At 41.1% G+C, this 27,800-nt stretch overlaps 1 protein-coding gene across 1 annotated transcript in view; it reads left to right on the forward strand.

Moving 5' to 3' along the window:
* PHLPP1 (PH domain and leucine rich repeat protein phosphatase 1) overlaps positions 1 to 12,756 on the forward strand; it is a 278,290-nt gene extending 265,534 nt beyond the window's left edge. The window contains 3 exon segments of the mRNA XM_020995722.2: positions 94 to 288; positions 3,290 to 3,518; positions 10,528 to 12,756. Of these exon segments, the coding sequence (XP_020851381.1) occupies positions 94 to 288; positions 3,290 to 3,518; positions 10,528 to 11,697 (1,594 nt within the window). The 3' untranslated portion in view covers positions 11,698 to 12,756.
* The last annotated feature ends 15,044 nt before the right edge of the window (positions 12,757 to 27,800 follow it).

Genomic DNA, 27,800 nt, shown 5'->3' on the forward strand with positions numbered 1-27,800 from the left:
AGAGAAAAGGGAATGAGTATGGAGAAAGAAAAGTAAACAAAGTTAACCCTCAGTTTTTGGTCCCCATCTCACCCCTTCTTCTCACTTTCTTAGGTTGTGTGTTGCAGCCCTGTCAGCAAATAATTTCTGTGACAACCGAGAGGCTCTATATGGAGTCTTTGATGGAGACCGAAATGTAGAAGTGCCATATCTTCTTCAGTGCACCATGAGTGACATTCTGGCAGAGGAACTACAGAAAACAAAAAATGAAGAGGAGTATATGGTCAACACTTTCATCGTCATGCAAAGGTGAATTTCAGAGCTCCTTGAGCCATCCGTGGTAGCCAGAACTCAATCATTCATTAACAAGGATTTATTCAACACTAACTATGTGGCAGGCACTTTGTGAAGGGGTACAAAGACAGAAGTGAAGCAGTCACTGCCCTCAAAGAGCTTACATGCTAATGGGGAAGTTCTAATGGGATTTCTTTGGGTGGTCTCCTTCTGCCTTTGTGTTTGTCTAGGGGAAAAAATTGGCATGCATGTGCATGTACTGCACACATTATTATTAGGGTGTGTGCTGGTTATCAGAACTCACATGAGGACCTCACATGAGCCATTCTAAGTACCAGGGTCCCACCTGTGCCTTTAAGAAGTCCAGCTCAGTTTCAGGCTTATCACCCTTTCAGAGCACTCATTATGTAGCTCAGGGAATGCCCTCAGGGACTTGAGTCCACCTGAAACTGAGCCCTGGCCACCTGTGATCCCCAGCCTTGCTATAGAGTGGACATGAAGCTGCACAAATGATGGGACTTCTTGGAGCTCCCCTAGACTTTCCTGAGTTGGAATCTGTATTTAAAGATTATTTTTCCATTCTATATTGTCCACCTTTGTGAAATTCTATCCACCACTGAGGGATAGAGGAACTTGTGCTCATTTATTTTCAGAGTTGAGATAGTAGTATTTTAGGCCAAAGAGTTGTATTTCTTCCAGACCAGTTTCATTTTTGTTAACAGGAGGAAATAGTGTTCCTAATGGCCTTTTGGGTCATTCCCAAAAGCACAATATGTTTGACCCTGTGTAGGCATAATGTTGGCTGTGCTTTGGAAGGTATGAAATGTTGTTCCCATTGTCTGACTCTGTAATTAAAACAGATGGTAGGGGTGGGAGGAGCAAACCCTGGTGGCTTCTTCCCAGCACCTTTTCAAGGAAAGCTCTATACCAGGGGTTCTTAGTCTTTCCTGCCATTAGCAGTCTGGAAGCCTGTAATCCACTACTCAGAATGTCTTAAAATATATATATTTTTAAGTTTACAGACTCCAGGTTAAGAACCTTCTAACAAAAGTAGATAAGGATTCTTACCATCTACCTCTAGAGCCAGAAGCTTCTCATGAGACCTGCTATTGCAAACAGGACACAAGATCATTACAATGGGAAAAGTAACTTCCCCTCCAGTTTGAGTACAAGGGATCCCTCATTCAAATGATTGCTCATTCCTTTGTCACTTTGATGACTAGGTGGGTTGTAAAAGTCAATAAATTCTATACTGCAAATACTTGCGAGATGAGACCAGGAAAAAAGAAGTACTTGTGTTAAAAAGGTCATGGAAACAATGAAGCTCTTCTCCGTCTTCTTTCCTGCCCCCTAACCCTCTCCCTGAACCCCCATCCCAACTCCAAGAACTTGGTGCCAGATTGTAATCAGGGGAGGAAAATACATACTGAGTTGTGAGCAGTTGGAATCAGACTCCCTGGGGACCGATTTGTAGAGACTTTTTAAAGACCTCTGTGGAACTAAGATGTGGGATATACTATTCTCTTACCCCCTGCATCCTGTCGTACAGCCTTCTTTTGACCATTGATTACTGGGGTGTGGAGCACAACTACTAAGAGACATACCCACCATTTTCTTTTTTGCCCCAGTGGCACCCTCCCATCTCTGAAGCAAAAAAGCAAGGTTATCCTATAAGGAGCTATGAATAGTGTATAATTGCTAAAAAGAATTTTACAGATAAAGCTCCATTATTCCTGGGAGGGAGGCTTTTCTCTAATTAAATTTTCTTTTGAGGGATACTAAGGCAAAGGGGGGGAGAGGATTAGAAGTAGTGACCCTCCTCCCACCAGAGGTTTTCTGTTCACTAGGTTTGCTATCCTAGTACTTTTCACAAATGTCATTCACTTAATTTGATGAGGAGGAAAATCTTCACTTCCTTGAAGGGAAGGCTAGAGCCTCACTTACTCTGGCCAGGCCTGGGAACCTCATCTGGAGAGCAGTAGCCACAGGCAGTTGAGAGCTCCTGGACCTCATTGGTCTCATTTTTCTCGTTTGTTAATGGAGCATGCCGCATGATAGGGTTTGAAATCTTAAGAGAATTGCAGATTCTTTAGTCACACGATCCTAGTGCATAATGACTTTAAGAGCCTTGGGTTTCATTCCTAACTTTTCCACAAATTAACCCAAAGCAAGTGACTTAATTTTACATTCTCCATTTGTGAACTGATAGTGTTTCTGTTATCTTCCTGTTGCCCATAAAGGGATGATATGAGCATAGATGATACGAAGGATAACATAGCCAGTAGTGCTTGATCTGGTCCTGAGGTGTTTGTCAGAACTTGCAGATGCAGTTGGTGTCCTAATGGGTCTGTGGACTAGTGACCACAAATAAAAGGTTAAACCAGAAGTCCTAGAACAGACAGTGTCAGTCTACAAAAGCTCCTTTGTACACATCAGGAGAGTGCATTGCCCAGGGCTTCAAGGCAAATACCAACACACACACACACACACACACACACACACACACACACACACACACACTTTGAAAGACAGAAAAGAATCTGAATTTTTAAGTGTATCCATGTCCACACATAGGCCCTCCTCTTTAGTTAATTGACCCTTTCGCTTCCAAATCTTAGGCCCAGAGAATGGGAACCGAAGGAACAAGGTGGTTGTTGTCTTGAGAACGTGGGGCCTGAGGAGTGTGTGTGATTTATGTAGCCAACTGTGTGTAGAGCGCAGGGGCTCCTTTATTCCAGGTGGTTCCTGTAGCTTTTAATGGCAAAATGACTCTTCCCACTACTTGTGTTGAGATTCCATTGTGTGTGAGTAGGTGTGTAATATGTCAAATTCCATATTAACTTTCTTCCTCCGAGAAGCTTAGTCATGTTTCGGTGAAAAGAGACTGAATTGAACTCTGGTGAATTCTGCAGGGCTCTTCTTGCCTCCTGCCCTGTGCCCAGTTGTGTAGCCCCTCCAGTGAAAGGAACAAAACTAATGTGTGATGCTCTGTTTCTCCCTTCCCCTCAAATTCTAGGAAACTTGGAACTGCTGGGCAAAAACTTGGGGGCTCTGCTGTTCTGTGCCATATAAAGCATGATCCTATGGATCCCGGAGGATATTTCACCTTGACCTCTGCTAATGTGGGGAAGTGCCAAACAGTTCTCTGCCGGAATGGGAAACCTCTGCCTCTGTCGAAATCTTACATCATGAGCTGTGAAGAGGAGTTGAAGAGAATCAAGCAGCATAAAGCCATTATCACTGAGGTGAGGACGTGGCTCCCCTCTGCTGGGAGAGACGAGGGACCACCCTAAGCCTCACTGCTCTTTCCCAAAGACCTGCCCTACCAGCGTTTAGCCAGAGTCTTTCATTTGGGACAATGTGACATGAAACTGGATTAAAGTCAGAATCCTAAACCCAAATGGCATTTATCAGGTTGCTTTCAGACTGATCCAGAGATGTTTTTAGGGCATTGGGTTAATAAGTCCCTGATCTGATTTGTAAAATGGGGAGAATGATGGCATCTACCTCGCGGAGTTGTTGTGAAGAGGCAGCTTGGTAACAGTGGATAGAGCGCTAGACTGGGACTCAGAAGGCCCGTGTTCAAATCCTGCTCAAGATACTTAGTAGCTGTGTGACCCTGGACAAGTCATTTAAGCTCTGTTTGTCTCAGTTTCCCCATTTGTAAATGAAGATAACAATAGCACCTACCTCCCAGGGTTATTGTAAGGATCTAATAATATTTGTAAAGTTCTTTGTAAACTTTAAAGAGCTATTTTAAGTGTTTATTTTTGTTGTTGTCCTTGTTGTTAATAAGATCAAATGAAATAAGGTATTTTGCAAGACCTTAGAGCACTGTATAAAATATCAGCTCTTATTGTTATGTTTTTCAATGACATCAAGAGAAACTGTAACTTAGAAAGTCTGTATAGTAACACCACCAGTTCTACCTAAGCTCTTAATTATTCACTGCCTCTTTGCTTGGGTGTGGTTGCTCCAGGGCTTATTAATGAGGTCACATTGTGGCTCCAGGAGATTTTTCAGCTTTAAACCTTTCTTCTTGTCCGTTATGCTGAAGTTTCAGCGTAATTATTTTCTTGGATCTCCAAGCATAGGTGAGACAGATTTGTAACATGTTTGCTTGTTTCTTAATTATATCATTAGTTAAAATCCTTTAGCTGAACTTCATGATAAAACTGTCTTCTACTGAGTTCTGCCCTATGGTACATTGTATGAGGATGTTCCAGTACAAAGATAATTTTTTTTTATTCTTTCTATAATGAAAACAGGAAGGTAGATGCTATGAGCAGTTTGGATATGTTAAGGAGCTGATACACGTTTAAGGAAATAAGTACCAGGGATGACTTGGGAATTGGACATTTCTTGCTTTAAAACCCCCAATGAAATTTTCCCTTGATTCTTTAAAAGAATTCCTTTCTCCCCTACTCCTTTATATTTGGTGGGGTTTTTGTTGTTGTTGTTTTGGTTTTTGTTCTTTTGTTTACTATTAGCATTAAACTGAGTGGAGCTGGGATTTTATTGAGCCCTATACTTCCAAAAGGTAGAAAATTATCTCCTTGTTGTATCTGGTAGAGGTCCATGAGGGGTGCCCCATTGGTACCAAGGAAGGTTTGCCCTTAATTTGTACCCTTAAGAGAAACTGGGACAGGGAGAAGGGAGATGAGTGATACCAGAGGATAGGGTGCTTTCAAGGAGCTAGTGGGGAATTAAAACCTTGCTTGCAACCTTTTTATTTTTAACTTATAATACATTTTACAAAGTTACCTTGTTTTGGAATACAGCATGACAGTTTTGTATATGTCTGTTATATGACTCCTTTTATAAAATCATGATATTCTGAGGGCAGCTAGGTGGCACAGTGGATAGAGCACCGGCCCTGGAGTGAGGAGGACATGAGTTCAAATCCAGCCTCAACCACATAACATTTATTAGCTGTGTGGCCCTGGGCAAGTAAAAAAAAAAAAAATATATATATATATATATAATGATATTCTCTCTTTATTGTCTCTATATGGAGACATCTATTGAAGTCAAAGTTTATAAATTCAGATGAAAATCTACCATCAGTAGATCACACAAAAGCAAATAGCTGAAACCATTAGCTGAAGAAGAAGGCAGACCACCTGATTATAAAAGTAAAAAGCCATTCCCCAGTCAATAAACTGTCAAAGGATATAAACAGGCATTTTTCAGAAGAATTCAAAGCTATCAGTAGTCACATGAAAAAATCCTTCAAATCAATAGTGATTAGAGAAATGCAAATTAAAACAATTCTGAGATGCCACCTCACACCTGTCGGACTGGCTAACGTGACAGAAAAGGAAAATGACCCATGCCTTAAGGGATGTGGAAAAACTGGAACACTAGTGCACTGTTTGTAGAGTTGTGAACTCCATTCTGGAGAACAATTTGGAACTATGCCCAAAGGGCTCTAAAACTGCATGCTCTTTGACCCAGCAATACCACTACTAGGTCTTTATCCCAAAAAGATCAAAGAAAAGGGAAAAGAATTCATATGTACAAAAATACTTCCAACAATTCTTTTTGTGGTGTCAAAGAATTGGAAATCAAGGAAATGCCCATCAATTGAGGAATGGCTAAACAAGTTGTGGTATATGATTGTGATGGAATATTAATATAACAAGCAGGGTGGTTTCAAAAAAACCTGGGAAGACTGTATGAACTAATGCAAAATGAAATAAGCAGAAGCAGAAGACTATTGTACACAGTGACAACGATATCGTAAGGACGATAAACTATGAAAGACTTAGCTAAGCCAATCCAGACAGTGATCCAAGACAGTTCCAAAGGACCCGTGATGAAAAATGTCCACCTCTAAAGAGAGAATTCTGAATTCATATTGAAGCATACTTTTTTTAACTGTATTTTTCTCCTTTTTTTATTGGTCTATCTTTTGCAACATGGTTAATAAAATTATATATTTTGCATGACTTCACATGTATAATTGATATCAAATTGCTTGAGGTATGAGGGAGGGAGAGAATTTAGAACTCGCATTTAAAAAATGAATGTTAAAAAAATTACATGTAATTGGGAAATATTTAATGAAATAAACCACAGTAAAAACTTTTTTTAGAAAAGACTGCATAAAAATAGTTGTCATTTATGTACCAATATGAGTTGCTGAGGATGAAGTAGTAGAGAAATTCCATGTTGAAATTAAATCAGCATATACTCTGACACTTGATGACTTCAATGAAAAGGAAAGAAATGATGAGGATGGGAAGAATTATAGAAGAAAAGAGAGAGGAATTAATATGACTCAGAAGAAAAAATGAGAAGCCAAAGAAATCTCATATAATGAACACCTTAAAAAAAAAAGAATTGGTAGGTACTAGAAATGGAACGCACCAAATAACAGCACGAAGAATTAAATAGATTACATTTTTAACAGATGGGAAAAGACTTATTATAGATGTGGGAGTAATCTTTGAGTCAGCTGTCTGTGCAGTAGAAGCTAAGATCAGAATTTATAATAAACAAAAAGAAAGAATAGTCATGAGAAAAGGATATGGTATACAGTTGAAAGGGTTTAACCCTGAATTATTTAAACAAGTGATTGCAAATAAAAATGGTAAATGGACAACAGAAATAATATCAACATCAAGGGTAATAATTTCATCCAGAAGTTAAACCACTGTAAGTCAGTTGGTACAACAAGAAGACCGAGAGCTCAAAAGGCTTCCAAGTCAGCAAACATTTGACTTACTCACCAAATGGAGAAATATGGTTGCCTGTGTGTAAAATCTTACAAAAAAGATAACAGGCAATTGTGAGCTGTTAAGCGTGGGCCTAACACCAATATCCTGTTAATTTAGGATTCAGGAAGACCTGAGTTCAAATTTGGCCTGACGCTAGCTGTGTGACTCCAGGCAAGTCACTTAACCCGGTTTGCCTTAGTTCCTCATTTGTAAAATAAGATGGAGAAGGAAATTGCAAGCCACTCCAGTGTCTTTGCCAAGGAAACCCCAAATGAGGTCATAAAGAGTCAACCACAACTGAAAAATGCCTGAACAACAACTACGAGGTAATCATAAGTCATTAAATGATTAACAAAGAGAGGTTTACTCTGCCCTAACAGAGCAAGGATGTCCAACAAGAATACAGTGAGACTTATCTTCAGCTTTAGTGGATGGAGCCTCCCTTGTCTCCTCATGGAAATACATCTATCTGGTCAGCAGGGCAGGATAACTCAGGTACCCGCCCAAGTCTGAGAGGTCTAGACTCTGTGTAGAGGGACTTTTAATGTTCCTACATGTCAGGGGAAGCAGAGGCCAGTCAGCTCCTCCAGACAGCTTTGTCTCTTCTTATGGAGAAATATTGGTAGGTATTATTAGTCTCAGCACATTAGCAGTATTACCTCAGAAAGCAGGGAAAGGTAAGATCAGTTTAAAGCAAGCTAGGCAAGATGTCCCACTAAGTAAAGTCATTCCCAAGGGCATCCAAGGTGCAAACAGAAAAAAGACTACAAACAGAAGGAAAATGGAAAAGATTTGCAAAAATTGTTACGGTAGACTTTCCTCCATCAGGCATAGTGGAGCTGCCACACTTGGGCCCTGACGTCACAGTCCCTGAAGTGTATACATAAGAAGTAGAGATGGCACCAAAGGGAACAAAGATGGGGAAAGTGGCTGAATTGAGTCAAATACATAGAGAGGAGGTCTTTGATGAAGGTGATACAGTTGTGAAGGCATTGGAGGACTGGTTGACAAAGTACTTAAAGGAAGGGAAAATACCAAAGAAAAAAATCTCAGACATTTTTTATACCAGAAAAAGTGACTAAGAAAACGTCAGTAACAATTGACCTCTGTGCTTGCTCTCTCATCTATATAAAGTATTTATGTGAACACCCTTGATGAGGATATCAGCAAGTAGGCTTTTGTAGAACAATATTCAACATCAGACCATCTTGCAAGTGACAAAAAACTGTGGAGAATATAAGATCCCATTGTACTTATCATTTGCTAATTATGGGGAAGAAAACATTCAACTTAGTGCAACAACAAGGTGTCTCCCATTCCTATATCAGGATCATTGAGGATTCCTTAGAAGATTCCACAGCAGAATACTCTGATAATAAACATCAGGAGAGACATAAAACAAAAGGAGAGAAAGATATATGCTTGCCAAAATTATTTATCAGTGTAATAAAAGAGATCCAGGACAGAGTCCAAGTCAAGAAGGGATAATCCCTGAGGATAGTGAAATTCCCCAAATGATCCTGTTTTCAAATGATAATATGTTAATTACATCAAGTCCCAAGACATCACAGACCCTCCTGGAAGAAATCCATAATCACTCAAAGAAGTTTGACCTGTTTATTTCCACTGACCGACAAAATAGATAAAGAATGTCTATGTTGCCCACAGGTCAACATGCATCTGATTAGACACCCTATATGAACTCATCCAACAGAGTACATATATACGTGTGGGACAAATAACATAGATGGACAGTGAGCTGAAAAGGGGGAGAGCTGGCTGAATGGCTTTCATGAGATTGCAAAGCACTTTTACCGACCTATAACATTAAAGACCCATCTTTTCAATACAAACATTTTAGCAGTGTCGCTGTGTGGCCTCACAACATGGAACACTACATGAAGAACTAAAGATAGGCTTCACACAAAGCGAAATGGAAAGGCTAATGGTAGGTATGAGCAGGCTGCAGTGAGGAACTCCAAAGAAGAACAGGAATATTAGATATCATCAAGAAATCCTGTGACAGAGAGGCTGGTGGCAGGAGTGTGAGATGCTTGTGAGGATGCTCCACGGATACCTTTTCAATCTCAAGAGAAATCCCTACTAAAATTCCATCTTTTACAGTAAGCCTTTCCCAACCCTTTTTAATTCCAGTACCTTCCCTCTGTTAATTATTTCCTCTTTATCTTGTATATAGCTTGCTTTGTTTATATTTGTTTGCCTAGCTCCAGTTAGATTGTAAACTCTTTGAGGGCAGATCTTTTGCCTTTTTAAATCCCCATCACTTAGCCCAGTGCCTGGTACATAGTAGGTACTTGATAAATGTTTATTGATTGATTATTGAAATCGAGAAAGACAGCCAGTGGGTTGGGTAGACCAGTTGTGGTAACTCATGAAAGGGCATAGATAAGAGTTGCCCTGGATGGGTTATGATCTTGCTTATTGGAAGAAACTCCTGAATTGATGACATGACAGATCTGTTTTAGTATTTGATTTTGAGTAAGGAAGAAGTTGGTGCTGGGAAAGAGGCAGATCTATCTGGCAGAGAAGTTTCTTCAGTGAGATGTTGAATCTACCTTCTTCCTTAATCTACTTCTGTCCTAACCCTGCTGCATTACCAGAAAGTATTTAGTCTTGCTGGATGCAGCAGACTAAGGAGTATTAAAGTCAGATCTAGAAATTAAAGTGTTTAAAAACAGGGCTGACCTGTTACATGTGGAAGCTGAGGGATTCAGTGCAGAAGAATCTGGAGGGACTAGACCTCTAAAGACAAAAAAGCTTAAAAAAAAACAAGCAAAACTGGGATACAGTTATATTTGCAGTTGCAAAAAGAGGCAATTTAGCAAAGACTTTGGCTAGGCAGAATGTAATCATTTCAAGATGTGAATGTACAGATATATCTCCCCCTCAAAAAGTGTGTGATTAGCCTTCATAAAGTTAAAGTTATCAGTCCCTCCCTCCATCTATCTTTGCATGCTGTTAGTCTTACCCTTGAAGGACTTCCTTAAGGATGTAAATAACTTCTAGACTTTGTACTTGGTTTGCCACAGCCCAGCTGACAGGAATACAAATTGGCATTCTCTGTTTTCACATTTGTAAGCCATAAGTTAAGAGGGAAGAAGAGTGGTGTGCTTTCTCTCATAGAATCTTGTAGGGCTGCAGTGGAAGTTAGTGATCCTGCAAGAAGTCCATCCTCTTCCAGCTTACATGCTTGCATGCATTAAATTCAGTCTCCTTTTGTCTTGGCACTTCTTAATCCTTATATATTCAGGGCAATTCTTCTCCACAAAGTGACATCAACTAAGAAGGCTACCAAAAGATCTTCCCTCTCTTTCCTTGCTACTCTGGTATTCTGGAGTTTATGATGACAGCAGAGAGATAGCAAATGCCTTTGCCTTCCTGGGTCAGATCTGCAGCAGTCCCTTCCCTGTGGATGGGGTGATGCTAAAAGGAGTAAGCACGGATGACTGCTGGGCACATTGATGTGAAGTTGACTTCTCACTCTCTGTCTTGTCTCTCCCCTCTCCTCCAGGATGGCAAGGTGAATGGAGTAACTGAATCCACTCGGATTTTGGGCTACACTTTTCTCCACCCAAGTGTCGTTCCCCGTCCCCATGTGCAGTCAGTGACACTGACACCACAGGATGAGTTCTTCATCTTGGGCAGCAAGGGGCTGTGGGATAGCCTGTCCGTTGAGGAGGCGGTCGAGGCTGTGCGGAACGTGCCTGATGCCTTAGCTGCAGCCAAGAAGTTGTGCACTCTGGCCCAGAGTTATGGCTGCAATGACAGCATCAGTGCTGTGGTGGTGCAGCTCAATGTCACCGAGGACAGCTTCTGCTGCTGCGAGCTCGGAGGAAGCGGGGTCCCCCCTCCAAGCCCAGGTATCTTTCCTCCCTCAGTCAATGTGGTGATCAAAGACCGGCCCTCTGACGGACTAGGGGTGCCCTCCTCCAGCAGCGGCATGGCCTCTGAAATCAGCAGTGAGATCTCCACCTCAGAGATGAGCAGTGAGGTGGGATCCACAGCCTCAGATGAGCCCCCACCAGGAGTGCTGAGCGAGAGCAGCCCTGCCTACCCCAGCGAGCAGCGCTGCATGCTCCATCCTGTCTGTCTGTCCAGCTCCTTCCAGCGACAGCTCTCCAGTGCCACCTTCTCCAGTGCCTTCTCTGACAACGGCCTCGACAGCGATGATGAAGAGCCCATTGAGGGTGTCTTCACCAATGGCAGCAGGGTAGAGGTGGAGGTGGACATTCACTGTGGCCAAGCCAAGGAGAAAGAGAAGCAGCAGCAGCAGCTTCTTCAAGTGCCAGCTGAGGCCAGTGATGAGGGCATAGTTATCAGTGCCAATGAGGATGAGGCGGGTCTGCCCAGGAAGACCGACTTCTCTGCCACTGGGACCATCGGGCGCAGGAGGGGTAACGGCTCTGTGGCACCCCAGGAGAGGAGCCACAACATGATAGAGGTGGCTGCTGATGCACCCCTCCGAAAAACAGGGGGCTACTTTGCAGCTCCGGCTCAGCCTGACCCTGATGATCAGTTTATCATCCCACCCGAGCTAGAAGAGGAAGTCAAAGAAATCATGAAACACCACCAGGAGCAGCAGCAGCAGCAGCAGCAGCAACAACAACAACAGCTGCAGCAGCAGCAGCAGAGGCAGTATCAGATGGACCAGCTGCCAGACTATTATGATACACCACTATGACCCAGTGCAAGTACTGTTTAAAAAATAATAATAAACTAACCGGAAAAGACTGAGTCGAAAGAGTCTCCCAGGCTCACGTTAAACCAGGGGTTTTACTCCACTTCGTCCTCCCTTCCACTCTCCCTAACTCCGTCATTTGCCTTTGCAGCTAATCTGTAGGTCCTCTCCTCTGTTTGTTACTTTTTAATAATTACCACGTTTCTTCTAGTGATGCTTTACCGATATGATTTTAACTGGTTAACCCTTCCCCTTCCCCTTTCCTCTTCCCCTAACATATCAGAAGTGTAAAGACAAAGAACAAAAGGTTTAATATATTGCAGAGAAACAGATAATGATGATGTAATATTTTTTAAAAATGGCTTTTGTTGTTGTTTGTTTGTTTGTTTGTTTGGAAGACAGGGCAGGTTGCCAGTACTCAATGATTCAGTAATATTGTAATACTGTATTTCTTTGGGGGGGGGAAGGTTTTTTTTTTTTGGTCTTGAAAATGATAGACATTTGTAGAATATGGAGACTAACTCCTAGGAGTTGCTTTACTCTGTCAGGTGACTGAAGTCACTGAGATTCACTAATTTTCTCTGAGAGAACAGTTGATTGGGAAATTATTACTGTAAATAGCTCAGTGTTGTATAGTGATGCTTAAAATGTTTTGTAGTCTCAGCATAAGGACACAGCCTGAATAACTGACTTTGTGTTCTCCTCCTCCCACCTTCCCCAGCCCCACCTTATTTATACCTGGCCCTCCAGGGACTTTGGTTCACGCTCATTTTGTGGTGAGCCTAAGTGACCAGACCAGCTATCTACAAATAAGGTGGTTCTTAGACCACTGCATAACAACCTTCGTCCAGTGGGCCTCTGATTTTTCCCCTACTCCTCTTCCTTCCCTCAAATACCTACCTTTCCAGACATTTTTTATTTGTGTTCCTTATTGCTGCCACAACCAGCATGATTGTATAGAGCTCATTTAGATCATTTACATACCAAGAGTTATATTAAAGCAGAATGCACAAATGAACATGTCATAATTTTTGTTATAATAAATATCAAATTTACAAGTAATGGTCTGAGCAGTCAGAAATGTCTTAAAAACTACATTATCCACTACAGGCTTGGAGGACTGGGGTGCTTTGGAGGTGTTTGTGGTTTGTCGGATGGCCTCTGTGTTGGTGAATATAAATCCTTTGTGATTTCTTTTTTTAATAGAGTAGCCTGGATTGAAAAGGGAAGCCAAATTTTCCCTAATTCCTGTTGGTTCATGTGGCTGCTGTCACAGTCTTGTCTGAATAGGAATGGGGGAGGGATTGGAAGCTGCAACAGTTCTCCTTGTCCTGCAAGCTCACAGGATCGTATGAGCATTTTATCATGGTATTTTCCACTTACAGTATAGAAATCAGGAGCTCCTTTACTCATTATCCAGTATGGAGAGGAGATGTTGATGACAGGAACCAGTATAGACCAGGAAGAATCTCATGCAGCTTCAGAATCTCAACTGAATTGTCCACCTCATTTGTACAACTGTGCTTCTTGGACCCACTGTGTTGAAAAGGATATCACTGGTCTTTCTTTCCCTATACAGAAAGACAGACATCCCACTGCTACAGATACTCTGTGACTTGTTGCTGTGAATAATGTCTTTATATCATAGTTATTGTGGGGAAGGCAATCTGTGAGCACCTGAGCTCTGTGTCACTCCATTCAGGTAACCTAACTAAGTCGATTACTTTGGAAGTCTTGAGTAAGAGTGTTCATACTTCATCTGAGAGGTAGAGACAAAGACAGGGACACCTGTACATGCCACACCCCTTGGGAAAGGGTTCTACTTAGCCCAGCTCAGGTAAGAGCAAGTTCCATAAAGAAAATAAAGGAGAGCCATGGGGACCTGGGTATCCTTTAGAGCTGTCTGCTTTCAACAGCAAACACTTCCTTAGAGAGGAGGAGTCACCTCTGCCACTAACTAGCTGTGACCATAGGCAGGTCACATAACTTCCTTAGACCTTAATTTTCTCATCTAAAAAATGACAAAGTTAGATTAGATGAACTCAAGTCTCTTCCTAACTCTAACATTTCTATGATCCCAGCATATCTGAATAAGGACTATTCACATCAAAGCCTTACCGTATGCCAGTCTAGCCCTAAGTAGACAGGTCCAGATGAGGTAAGTGAGACTCAAGTTTTTCATTGTGCTTGGGAGCTCTGAATTTTGCTTGGTATATCTAGATCAATTCAAAGGTCAATCTCATAGGGCTCCCTAGGAGAGGTATAAAAAACCAAAATGGATTCCAGCATTCCTGTTATACTTCACCTAAGTCCAAACACCTAGAGTAGTGCCATAACTTACTATAGGGTGGGGGATGCAAGTGTCTTTGCCATCATGGGTTCCAGGGAATAGGACAATGCCTGGCATATAGTTGGTGCTTACTAAATGTTTACTGATTGACTGATTTGACAAGAGGCCAAAGTGTAGCTGTTGATCCTATCTCAGTCCACTCTAAAGGACAGTCCAGAACTAAGCCCAGTGTGAGGATCACAGAATGAAAATGTTTCTGCCCTGATGAGCATATGCAATGGTGGACTGCCAGGTAGTGGTAGTGTTCAGAAGCAGAACATGGGGGTCTTTGGTGGTGATTTATAAAGCCTGAAGCACCCCCATCCTCTCTAGAGGCAGTTTATCCCTTTTCCCATCCCCTGTAATTGGCATGAGAAGAGTTAATGTACCTTCTATTGATGTTTCTGTGGTTTGTTCCATAGAAAAGCTTTCTAGTTATCTAGTCATTCCATACCTATGTTTATAATAAAATCTATTCGATAAATATTTAGTGCTTACTACATGCAAAGCGTTATTGTAGGTGGTAGGGATACAAAGTTAAAATGACACAGACCCCTCTAGGAGCTTACATTTCAGTCTGCAGGAAGGGGAGAGATGACCTGTACAGTGTCTAAAGCCAAAAGAGAGAGTGAGCCAAGAGCCCTAGGGCCCTTGTGAGGGAGGGAAGAATGCTTTCAACTGGGGGCATCAGGGAAGAATTCAGGGAGGTGATGGCATGTGACCTGAGCCTTCAAAGGAGAGGATTCCAAATGACAAAGATGAGGTTGAGGTAAGTTCTAGTCATGGGAGAGAGCCTAAAGAGGTGTATTGAGTTTGGAAATGAAGAGTCGGATTTGAAGAACATTTGTTCCAGTTTGGCTGAAACACATACTAGAGGCAATAGTCAATGAGGTTTTGAAGGAACGATATAACCAGATTGGCGCCTTTAGGAAGTTAATTTGGTACCTGGCCTGAGTGAATAATAGAAACAAGAGGGAAGGAGACTAGCTGGGAATAGTCCAGGAGAGAGGTAATGAAGGCATGCCAGTGGAGGTAGAAATTGAGGTTTTGTAGAGGTGGAATCAACAATGGTAATTAATTGTCTATAGGATATGGCAGGGAAAAAAGAGTCAAGATGGAAATTCAGAGGTTTCCAGTATGGGTGACTAAGAAGATGGTGCCATCCACAGAAATAGGGAATATGTGGAGTTCACTTTCAGACATGCTGAGTTTAAGACACAGGACATGCCTGTATCTCTGTGACTGCACAGTTCTACGTAGAGGATGGGACTAGATAAGTACGTGTGGGAGGAGATGAGATCACTAGGGAAGTCTGCATAGCAAAGAGAGCCTAAGAACAGAGCCTTGATTCCTAACAGATGGAAGGAGGAGGGGTAAGGAGAAAGGACAAGTAGAGGAAAATGTCATTGAGCCCAAGGGAGAACAGAGTACCACAGGGGTGAGGTTAGTCACCAGGGTGGAGATTCAGAGAAGGCCGTGGAATTTATCCATTAGAATACTGAAAACCTTTGATAGTAGTTTCAAGGGGAGTGGTATGATTGGAACCTAGATTATAAATGGCTAAGAAATTAACATGTAGTGAGGACTTGGAAGCCGGGGGAGATAGAATGACCTTCTCAGGAGGTTAGCAGTGAAAGGGTGGAGAGATGTAGGGCAATAGCTCAAAGGGGTGGAAGGGTCCATGGAAGTTTTCTAGGGGAACATCTGGGAAGCAAGTCGATGGAGCTTGGGAAATAGATTGAGAGTGTGCAGGAACCTAAAGGAGAAGGCAGGGAATGAAATCAAGGGCACAAATGGTGGGGTTAGCTTTGGCTAGAAAGTCCACACCATCTGAAACTGGAGCAGAAGAGGTTTTGGGGTCTGGAAAAGGGGGGCTGTTGGAGGTCATGACAGATTGTTTTCAGTCTTAGTAAAGTAGGAGACCAGCTCATTATCAGAGCCAAGGGGAAGGGAATGAGATTGGAGCCTCAAAGGTTTGGGGAGTAATAAATCAAAGAAATAGGATAAATAATTTCCTTACAGTGAAGGCCCAGTTGAGATTAGATAACCAGTTTGTAATCCTGTATGCATAGTTCGGACTTTCTTTAGCTGCTCAGGAGAAGACTGATAATGATAGTAACAGAATGGTGGGTTAGGATTTGAATGGCAGGCCAAGGTGGTGGGGAATGAAGGACAGGGCATTGTTGAAGTGATTACTGAAGAGAGTTCTTCAAGATGGAAGAGAGGACAGAGGTGATAGTCTGAGACAACCTTGAAGGACTAACATTTCAGTGAAGACAAAAATACAAGTGAAGGAAGAGTGAAGTAATCAAAGAAGTGGGGCTAAAAACACTGGGGAGGGGGCAAGGAATTTTAGGGTTTCAGGGGAAGTTTCTGATTGCTGATAAAGTCTAAAAAAGAAAGTCCACCCCTGTGGATGCCTGAGGTGAAATGGGGACTGTCATCATGGAAGTTGAAGCTAGATTAGTCAGGAAGCTTTATTTAGGTCATCACTAAAAATCACTAAATCACTAAAAATATCAGAATGAGCAAGGAAAAAGGCAAATGTTGGAGGTGGAGAATGAAACAGCTAGGTGCTGAACCAATTAAAGAGAAAGGAAAGTTAATAGATGACAGCAACAAGGATCTCTTATCTGGATAAGAGAATATAATGGATAGCTTCTAGCTTGAAAGGAAAGTGGTAATAGCCAAGGGAAACTTTCAAAATGGAGCAGGGACTGGAGCATAAGAGAAACGGTAGCCAATATTGGGGAGGGTCATAGGATGAAGGGCCTTTGGGAGAAAGCCAGGTTCCAACTATCAACTCAATACAGGAGTGTTGAAGGAAGAAATTGAAGGGGGATTTCACAATGGAGTGGGAGCTACAGAGGACATAATGCAAAGGGAGAATAGGGACAGGGCAAGTGGAGGGTTAAGGAGGGTAGGAATGAATGCTGAGACAACAATGAAAAGAGCTTTTTGTTTCCCCGGGGTCTGGATCTAGAATTTCAGGAACAAGATATTTACCAGTCATAAAGATATGGGGAGAGAGGAAGAAGGTAGTACCATGTGGGAAGAGGTCTGTAGACTGAATCAGCCCCCAATTTCTGATTAGGAACGCGGATATGAAGGAGTTTCTTGTATTTTCCAAGTGCAGCCTTTGGCTTGCAAAAATGAAGGTTTAAGGCTGCCCAGTGCTCTAGGGGTGGAGAGTACCTACAGCTCAGCAGGTGCTGTGTTAACTGCTGGGTCGAAAAAGCTGGGAAGGGGTCAGGAAGAGACTTTTGATGTGGTTAGGGAGACACAGCATACACATGGAAAATACATTTTATGCAAGGTGGCAGATATGAAGAGGCAACCATGACACAAGGTTGCCATAAGCAGATTGCCACATTCGAGAGCAGTACTTCCTGATTTGTTGCGAACTGTTCCTTTTTTTCCCCTCTGAAGTCTTTAGGGGTGTATATGTGGGTGTGGGTGTCTGTGTCTGTATGATTGTTTTGGGGGTGGGGGATGCTGGGAAAAGGGGGTCGTCTTGGAAAGGATGGCACATCACCTCCTATCTGTGCCAAGACTCCTGCTCCAAAATCTGGTTGTTAAATCTGCCCCAGCCCTCCTAGTTCAAGACCAGTACCTCCCAAAGCCCAGCCTCCACCTCCAAGCTAGGCTGGCTGGTTGTTTTGAGTGAGAACCTCCAGACAGGTCCTGAAGCCCGCAGGACGTCTTTTTTCCCGGGCTGCAGGCGTGTCCTCTGGATTGCTTTTGTCACAGCTCCACCTACTGGTGAGGCCTGTGGGCAGCTTTCTCAACCTTTAATTCTCTCAAAAAAGCAGAAAGGCGGCTGTTTCTTGACTGTGGGCTAAAGATATCTTGGAGACTATGTTCTGTAGCATTTGTTGTTCACAGAACCTTTGCTGAGGCCTCTGCTTCTGTAAGTGTCTCATGATTGATGATAACCCAGCCCCTGTGAAGGCCAATATCATGAAACTGATGAAAACTTAAATCCAGAGTATCAGGAGAAACAGTCATGGAGCTGGTTCACTGACCATTTCTCTGATTTCCCCAATTGTGGCAATAATGGGAAGGGCACTGGATTTGGACCTAGACGTTCCAGCTATAAATTCCTGTTCCTTCTACCTTACAGCTGTGAGACCCAAACCAACCACTTCTCGGTGCCTCAACCCCTTCATCTGTAAAGTACAAGTCCATCTAGATGTGCTGTCTCTCTTGCTCTGTCCCTCTCTCTCTTTCTTTCTCTCTCTGTCTTTCCCTCTCTGTCTCTCTCTGTCTCACTCTCTGTGTGTGTCTCTCTCATCTTCTGGTCTAAAACTTCTAGCTTCTCCAAGCTTAGGTTTATAGCTTTAAACACTGACTTTGTAGCCAGTCTCTGATATTCTGGTTCTCCCACAAAGATAGGCCTTCAGCTACCTCCTTGAATACAAGATAGATCTCTATAATCATTATCCCTGTTGGCTTCACTAAGGAAGGATTCCTACTGGGTCGTGTTTTGTAAACTCTCATAGAAGGTACCTTTGAAACCCACCTGTGTGGCATCCAAAGATTGCGAATGCTTATCCTGTGTAAGTGGGAATTGAAGAATGGCCAAGATGGACAACCTAATTAAGAAACACAACATAGAGAAAATAGTTTCTTCCTCAGTAAAATGAGAGCGTTGGACTAAATCAATGGTGTCTAACTTAAATAGCAGCCAGGCCTCCAAACCACAGACATGGGTCCCCATAGGCCACTTTTTGACTTAGAATACCACATATTAACATGATCTGTACTATATTGTATTTTCACTTATTTTGTTAAGTATTTCCTGATGACATTTTAATCTGGATTGAGGGTCTTTGACACCTCTGAGCTATATGGCCTCTTAGGTCTCTTCTACATCTAGGTCTATGATATTATAATATTCTTCACAAAACTTACTGTTGTATTGTTCATTGCCAGTAGCAGTGAGGTTATAGACTGGTTCAGTACCATGTGGAATTGGAAAACTTGGATTTCAATCCCAGATCTTCTATTTACTAGTGATGTCACCTTGGACAAGTCACTTACCATATCATAAAATATTAGAAGGAAACTGAGACGTCCTCCAATCAAAGCCCCTCATTTTTATAGGTAACAAAAGTGGGGCCAAGATAAACACAGTGACTCTCTGATCAAGGTCCCGGAGATGGCCCAGGCAGAGTTTCAGCACTTGGATTCATTGCCTTTCCATTGAATTTTGAGGAGAAATATTTTCATTTGTGTGACAGGAAGCATAGTGTAGCTACAGGAGCCTTGGCTTGAAACAGGACAGATTTCAGTTTGTATCCTTCTGGGCCTCACTTTTCCTATCTGCAAAATGAGGAAATTGGGCAAGATGATCTGTAAGGTCGTAGTAAATAAAATAAATATATAAATATGAATGAAAACAGCCTATGACCCCTTAATCATGAAGTAGGATCTCCTTGGTTTTGTTTTTCCTCCAGGTTGTAGAATCCTCTTCCTTCCTGGATTTATTTCCTCTTCCTCCGCCTGTAAGGTTATACAGATTATACCAAGCTCATGTCTTCTTGCCAACATCAGAACACAGCATGGTGTAGACAAAAAAGCCCTAAGTTTAGAGTCAGAAAACCTGAGTTCAAATCCTGGCTTTGTTATCTGCTATCCATGTGACTTAGCCAAGTTATTTGTTCTTTTTTTTTTTTTTGGAGGCAATCAGGATTAAGTGATTTGCCCAAGGTCACACAGCTAGTAAGTGTCTAAGGCCAAATTTGAACTCAGGTCCTCCTGACTCCAGGGCTGGTGCTCTAGTTTCTTCATCTATGAAACTAAGAGTTGGGAATAAATGATCCCCTCCTATATCTTCTCTATATCCCCTCCAATTTCTATGAATCTATTGCTAGATGTTTGGAAATTAGCCCTAAGATGAGGCTTTCCCTAAGAGTTGTTATCCAAATCACAATTAACGAATGGCTGGGCACACCAGCCACCCCCATGAGCTAATGTCAGCAGTAAGGTCTAGTGGGAAGAAGGTTGGACTGCTTATGAGTCAGGAAACCTAGAGGCTAATCTTCTCTTACCGGCTTTGGGATAATATATTTACAAATATTCTTTGAAGAGCAGGAAGCCCCATACAAATATGGAGGGTGGGAGGGGGCAGGAGTAATGCTCCTCCTTCCTTGCAGCTGAGTTTGAAACAGTTAGGTTGGTGCATTTCTATAGTTGCCTTGAATTTTCTGAACTCTGGGAATGAGTACCCACTAGCTGGAAGAATGCCTTTTCCTAAGCACTGAGACTGAGGAACCCATAAAGATGAGATGGCTTTTCCTCAATTTTTCTTCATCAGCTATTTCATTTCATCCCCTAACAGAAATAAGGTATTCTATCCATTCTGTTCAGGGGAAAGACAATTGGAGGTTTTTTTATCCTTTTCTTCCCAGCCTGGATTGAATTACTCCCAGGGCTTGGTACTCACTGGGGGGGGGTGGGGGATGGGAGGGGATGGGAGGAGTAAGGAAGGATTAAACTCCTAAAATTACATTTTTAAAAGGCATTGCTAGAGTTTTTCCATTTCTTCCTGCATATTCCAATAATTATCATTTAATTTTATCTAACTCATTTTCATCTAATTACCATTATATTCATTGAAGGAAAACTGAATTAGCAACTAACAGGTGATTTTCCCTAAACCTTTACATTTCCAGATGTTGATGTCTGTCCTGAACTCATTTGTTAGGGCATTTGCTTCTATAACTTACTAGGAACACTGTTACCAAATTATCATTTCGGAGTTCTTAAAACCTTTTCTGTTTACTGAGAATTGCTGTGTAAGCCAGGAATAAATCATGCATACAAAGAAAATTATTTGCTTCATAATTTATAATATTATTTAAAAAAATCAAATATTCCTCCTACTAGGCTTTCAGTAACTAATTTAAATGTGAGTCATTCTTAAGCACCCAATGCATACCATAAGCGTAATGAAATGTACCTCACCCACTGAGAGCTTCGAGCCTAAAACAGGTAACCCCAGTATTCTATACTAGGTTTCTCCTATGGGACACATTCAGATGTATGAAACAGCTGTGCTTTGTGTATGCTTTGCATTTAATCTTCTTATGCCTGTATAGATTATTCTCAGGCTGTTTTTAAATTAAAATTTGTCATTGCTTCCCATGGGTAATAATGCCTGGAATTTTGTTTTAATTTCTTCTATTATTGACATTGAGCAAAAGTAATAGGGGTAAGTGGGTTGGAAAAAAGAGGTGCTAGCCAAGATTTACAGAAGCAAGGAAGGACTACTGGTGGCCTGGAATGTACCAGATTAGCCTGCAGAGGTCTGGGCATATTAACTCAGAACCCTGGAACTCTATGAAGTAGTGAAGGCAAATCACAATTTCCCCATTTTACAGATGAGGAAATAGGGGCAGAAGGCAAATAACTTGCCCTGGGGCACTAAGTTAACCTGTATGGGGCCAACAGAAAGACACCTCCAGGATTTATTTAGTTTCCTACATCCTGGCAGGATGCAAAGATAGGCATTTCTACTAACCTAAGTTTATCACACTCTAGAATTAGCTTCCTTTTCCAGAGTAGAACAAGCATTCTTCTCATCCATAAATCTAGACCAGTAGTCATCAAACTTCCATTAAAAAAACGAACAAACAACACTGCTAAAGGAGAGGCAATTTGGCATGGTGAATTAGAGAGCCAGCCTTAGAGAAAGTCCTGGGTTCAGGTCTCACTTCTGACACACACACCAGTTAAGAGATTCTTGAGTCACTTAACCTTTCAGTGCTCTCAGGGGACATTGTAAGAAGGGAAGGGTGGGAAGGGAATGAGCATTTCTATAGCAACTACTAGGTACCAGACACAGACTACTAAGCACATTTGTGCTGATCTAAAAGTATTACCTCATTTGATCCTCACAAAAACCCTTGGAAATAAGTGTTACTAATATCCCCCATTTTACAGTTGAGGAGACTAAAGTAAACAGAGGTTAAGTGATTTACCCAGGGCCACACAACAGATAACTGTCTGAGGCTAAATTTGAACTCAGGTGCTCCTAACGCCAGCCCCACAACACACACACACACACACACACACACACACACACACACACACACCCCTTTGGGGGCTTTAGTTCATTTGCAGATGCTGCTACCACAAAAGAACTTTGTTGGAAATCTGTAGTTTAGGTCTCAACAACTCATTTGGACCATGGCCATGACCCTTCAAGCCATCCTTCCTAAATGACTCGTGTCAGTGCCAAAGTATGTTTCCAAACATAAGTCTTGGGAACATGCTCTGATCTTCCAGCCATCTGGTTTCTCAGGTCAACATGGCTCTGATAAGAGATCTCTGGATGCCCTGTTCCAAATGTATGAGGCCAAATCCCCTTCAGGGAAGCCAGTCTCACTCCAACCCTTGAAAACTAAAATCCCACTTCCTTTTTTTGTTTTTTTTCCAATTAGGATTACATTTAACAAACATTTACCAAGCATGGTACAGTAGGAAGAGCATTAGGTATGGTGATAGAGGATCTGGAGTCAGAATTCTTATAGGAGGCTGTCTTTGTTGGCGAGACATACAGGTTATACTTTTCCCTCTGACCGCTGGAAGTAATCATGGGACATGTGAGAGAAAAAAAGCCTCTGTCATGAAATCATAGAGTCTATGCTTCCCCTGAAGTATTCCTTCCTTCCTTCCTTCCATATGGGTACTATCTCCAGTGGGGCAGAATACAAGCCATCCATACTTTCCTAATCTTTGCATTTCATCTCCATGTCCTTCTACCAATATTCTGAAGGAGGTTCATCCAATATACTAGAAGCCTTTCTCTAGACCTCTTGATATCATATGGGTACCAAAAGAGCACATAGACTGTACATCCGTCATCCCTCTCTTTCCCTATGTCACCAACTACTCCCTTATCCCCCTTGTACAACATCTTTTCTGCTGCTTCTCATGCACAATTACTTTTTGGTAACCTTGCAGTCTGTGTTCACAATATATCCCTCTCCTTTGGGTGGGTTGCAGTATCAAATCTTCAGAGATCTTGTATTTCATGACTTTCAATCATAAAGCATAACCATAAGAATATGGGTTTAGGGGAAAAAAATTTCATTTCAGGAAGAAGTTTGGCATCATGCAAAGCATTGCACAATTTTCCCCATGCAATCCCTCGCACTCTCTCCTATTCAATTCCAAACCCAGTTCATTGTTCATCTGCAGGGTTTGTCCTAGATATGTAAATATAAATGTAGATATAGATAGAGGTAGGTAGGTGGCTCAGTGAACAGAGTGCTAGGCCTAGAGTTAAAGAAGCCCTGAGTTCAAATTTGGCTTCTAACAATTACTAGTTGTGTGACCCTGGGCAAGTCATTTGACTTCTTTGCCTTAATTCACTGGAAAAGGAAATGACAAACCAACCAGTATCTTTGCCAAGAAAACCCTATGGACAGTATTGGTTTGCTATGGTCCAAATGGTCATGAAGAGTTGGACACAATTAATTGTCTGAACAAAAACAGTGGATATAGTCATACAGAGTGTTCCAAAAGTCCCAATAGTTTTAAGCTATTGAAGTTTAAAGATATGCAGGTATAGATATAGACATCTAGGTATACTAATGAACTGGGTCAATAGTGGCTTAATAGGCTTTCCATCCAGCTTTGTACCATGGTCTAGATCAGTGGTTCTCAAAGTGGAGCTCTCTACAGGGCTCCTGGGACCCTTTCAGGAGATTCAGGAGATCAAAACTATTTTCATAACAATACTAAGACATTTTAATTTCCAATATGGTAAATACAGACAGATATAACCCACAAAAATAAAATATCTTCAACCATACTAGATCTCAAACTTTATTATAAAGTGGTAATTATCAAAACAATCGGGTACTGGCTAAGAAATAGAATGGTAGGTCAGTGGAATAGATTAGGTACACATTACATTATAGTAAAAGACTATAGTAATCTAGTATGTGATAAACCCAAAGATCCAAGCTTCTGGAATAAAAACTCATTATTTTACAAAAACTGCTGGCAAACCTGGAAAACAGTATGGCAGAAACTAGGAATAGACCAATATCTCACACCATATAATCCCAAGATAAGGTCCAAATGGGTACATGATTTGCACCTAAAAGGTGATACCCTAAGCAAAGTAGCAGTGAATAAGAGAAGAATTTAAAACCAAAGAAAATATACAGAGTATTACAAAATGTAACATAGATAATTTTGATTTTATAAAATTAAAACATTTTTGCACAAACAAAAAAAAATGCAACCAAAATTAAAAGGAAAGCAGAAAGCTAGGGAATTTTTTTTTGCAATAAGTATTTCTGATAAAGGCCTTATTTCTCAAATATATAGGGAACTAAGTCAAGTTTGTAAAAATATGAGTCATTCCCCAATTGATAAATGATCAAAGGATGATATGAACAGGCAGTTTTCTGACAAAGAAATCAAAACTATAGGCATATGAAGAAGTGCTCTAAATCACTATTCATTAGAGAAATACAAATTAAAACAAATCTGAGGTACCACCTCACTATCACATTGGCTAATGTGACAAATATGACAAAAAAGGAAAATGATAAATGTTGGAGGAGATGTGGGAAAACTGGGATACTAATGTACCCTTGGTGGAATTGTGAACTGATCCAATTATTCTGGACAGCAATTTGGAATTATGCCCAAAGGGCTATAAAACTGTACCCTTTGATTCAGCAATACCTCTGCTAGGTCTATATCCCAAAGATATGAAAAAAAAAGGGGAGGAGGGACCTATTTGTACAAAAACATAGCAGCTCTTTTTGTGATGGCTAAGAATTGGAAATCGAGAGTATAGCCATAAATTGAAAAATGGCTAAACAAGCTATGGTATATGATTGTGATGGAATATTTTTGTGCTATAAGACATGACAAGCAAGGTGATTTCAGAAAAACCTGGAAAGACTTACATGAACTGATGCAAAGTGAAGTGAGCAGAACCAGGACAATGTTATACACAATAATAGCAATATTGTACGATGAAGAACTGTGAATGACTTAACTATTCTCAGCAATACAATGATTGATGACAATCCCAGAGGATTAGTGATGAAACATGCTATCCAACTCCAGAGAAAGAACTGATATTATCTGAATACACACTGAAGCTTGCTATTTTTCACTTTCTTTCATTCTTTTTTAAATTCTTGTCTTCTTGCACAAAATAACTAATATGGAAATGTTTTACATGAATGTACAATATATAAACTACATCAGATTGCTTACTGTGTCAAGGAGGGGGAGGGAGAGAGGGATAAAATTTGGAACTTAAAACTTTTTTTTAAAAAGTTTTAAGATTGTTTTAACACATAATTGGGGAAAAATGAAATATATTTTTAAAAAGATCTTTTAGGGGGTCGTCAGTTAAGCATATAAAGGGGTCCTACAGTTTGAAAACTGCAGTAGTACAGAGGTATCAAACACTCACCAGCCAGTAACTGGCAACACTCTCCAGTGGAGTCCAACTAGATTAAAATGTAATTGGGAAATAATCAGCAAAAATAAATACATAATAACATTACATTTTAAAACCAAGTCAATATATGACCTGTAGGGATCCTTATGTGCAGATTAATGGCCCCAGTTTCTATTTGAGTTTGACAACGTTGCTGTAATAGGTAAGAGGCATTCTTCATCCACTTGGTTTTTCAGATAGTTAGGATGAACTCTTTTGAGCGATCATGGATCTCACTGAGGAGGTTCTGTGATGTTCTGTGTCTTTATTACAAAGACCTCATTCTCTGTAGAGAATCCTTTTTCCTTTTAGTCTCGGTGCTGGAGACCCTCCCTGGTGGTGTCAGACACCTTTGGTGAGTATGCAGCTGTTTCCTGCTTCTTTCCAATCTATTAGCCTTTAGCCTTCTTTCACTTCTCTAACCTGTCATTTATTCCAAAATACTTTTTTCCCCCCATCATTCTCCCTGATCTAAGGTGACTTCTTGGACCCTGTCTAGCTTGAGGTCTTCGACTCTATGACCTTTTGGTGCTTATGAGGTCATTCAGTATTAGAGTATATATTAATTTAATTTGGAAAGTCTTGGGAATTTCTCTGCCTCCCCATATTCTCTAATAGCTGTTGGAACAGAAGCTGTAATGAATCCTCATGGTAGTCTTTCTTTTTTCTTTCTTTTTTTTTTTTATCTTCTTCTGCTTGTCAGAGCACTGCCTGGCCCACGCCAACCAAAACTCTCATGAAATTATGCATTGTGTGTGTTGCTTTTGGATATGTGATGAAACTGGTTCTGCGAACTCCTTCAATTGCCTTTCCCAGAAAAAAAAACCTGCTTGCTATTGGTATTGTTTGATATTAAATAAGCATCGAATACCTCTTAGAAGAACTAATCACTTGGAGGATTGTGCTCACGTTTAAAGGCAGCGTTGTCTAGTGGAAATAACTCACCAGATTATCGTGCCTAGGTGCTGGAAGGCCTGAGTTCGAGTTGCAGCCCCACTTCTTCCTAGCTTATTATCTTAGGTAAATCATCTCTATGGGCCTCAGTTTCCTCATCAGTAAAGTGGAAGTAAATATATTATTATAGATTATCTTGTAGGCCTGTTGTGAGCAAAGTATGTTTTTATGCCATAAATTCTATACAAATACCAGCTATTATTATTATTAGGATTTTAATTTGGCTACTGACCAATTGAGGGGATGGGGAAATTGAGAAGCAGTATGAGAAATCATTTTGTGCCCTTCTCAGGTTTTTTTTTTCTTTGACTGGCATATAATCTTCAAAGATCTCTTTGCTTTTTTCAGTCTTGTTGTTTGAACTTTATATAGCATTGGCAGCATGTGGGTGTACAAATAAATACAGTTTTCTCCAAGTCTGGAAAGCCTCATATTCAAGAATGTATCCTCCTCATTTAGCCTCAACTGGGGTTCCTTGTGTGTGTGTTTATGAACCAATCATGAAATGATTATTTTGGAGGCGGACATATTAGCTTATAATTCCTTTAAAATTGCGTTTACCAAATTAAAAATGGAAAGCTTAGTCTAGATAATCAGATAATTCCTGCACTGAACAAATGAGCATAATTTTCAGTCCAAGGCATGCATTCTGGGAGCTAGCTGGCTTATTCTCATTCTTAGTTGAGCCAAAGGCAAAATGGAGCAGACACATGTGATGCAGGATTTCCCCAGCAAGGAAGAGATTTATTCTCAAGTGAAAGATGGGCTTGATTTATGGAGAACATTGAGTCTGTCCAAGAATGCCAATCCCCAGCCATACAATATTGTAAATAGTGCTGGAGCAGAATGATGGATACCTAGGGAAGGGAAATAGACATTCTTCCCCAGCGGCTTCCCTGAGGGTCAGTAGACAGGTACCAGACACCTGTGCCCTAGAAATTTCTCCTCAGGGTACTGAAATAGTGTTGAATTGCCCTGCCAGACCCTCGAGCTCCCCTAACAATCCAAATCACCTAAAGGCACATACTTCCTAAAATAAGCCATACTTCATAAATCTACCTAAAATAAGGCACAGCCCTTCGTTCCTCCTTAAATCTTTGGCTAATGTTGCTGCAATAATCAATCAATCAATCACCAAGTATGTATTGGGCAGCTACCCAATACCCACTGCCACAGTGCCAACCGCTGTGCTTGGTGCTGGAGATACAAGGACAGAAGGTTAATGATCCATGCCCTCAATGGACTCACAATGTATTGGAGGAAAGAGCATGTACATAAGTGAGTATGTGGCACTCCCTCCAACTCTGATGAGCAGGTAGGTCCCCTGAGAATGTCTATTTC

The sequence above is a fragment of the Phascolarctos cinereus genome, unplaced genomic scaffold (genome assembly GCF_003287225.1).
Source record: "Phascolarctos cinereus isolate Bilbo 61053 unplaced genomic scaffold, phaCin_HiC Scaffold_4;HRSCAF=312, whole genome shotgun sequence".
Classification (NCBI taxonomy): domain Eukaryota; kingdom Metazoa; phylum Chordata; class Mammalia; order Diprotodontia; family Phascolarctidae; genus Phascolarctos; species Phascolarctos cinereus.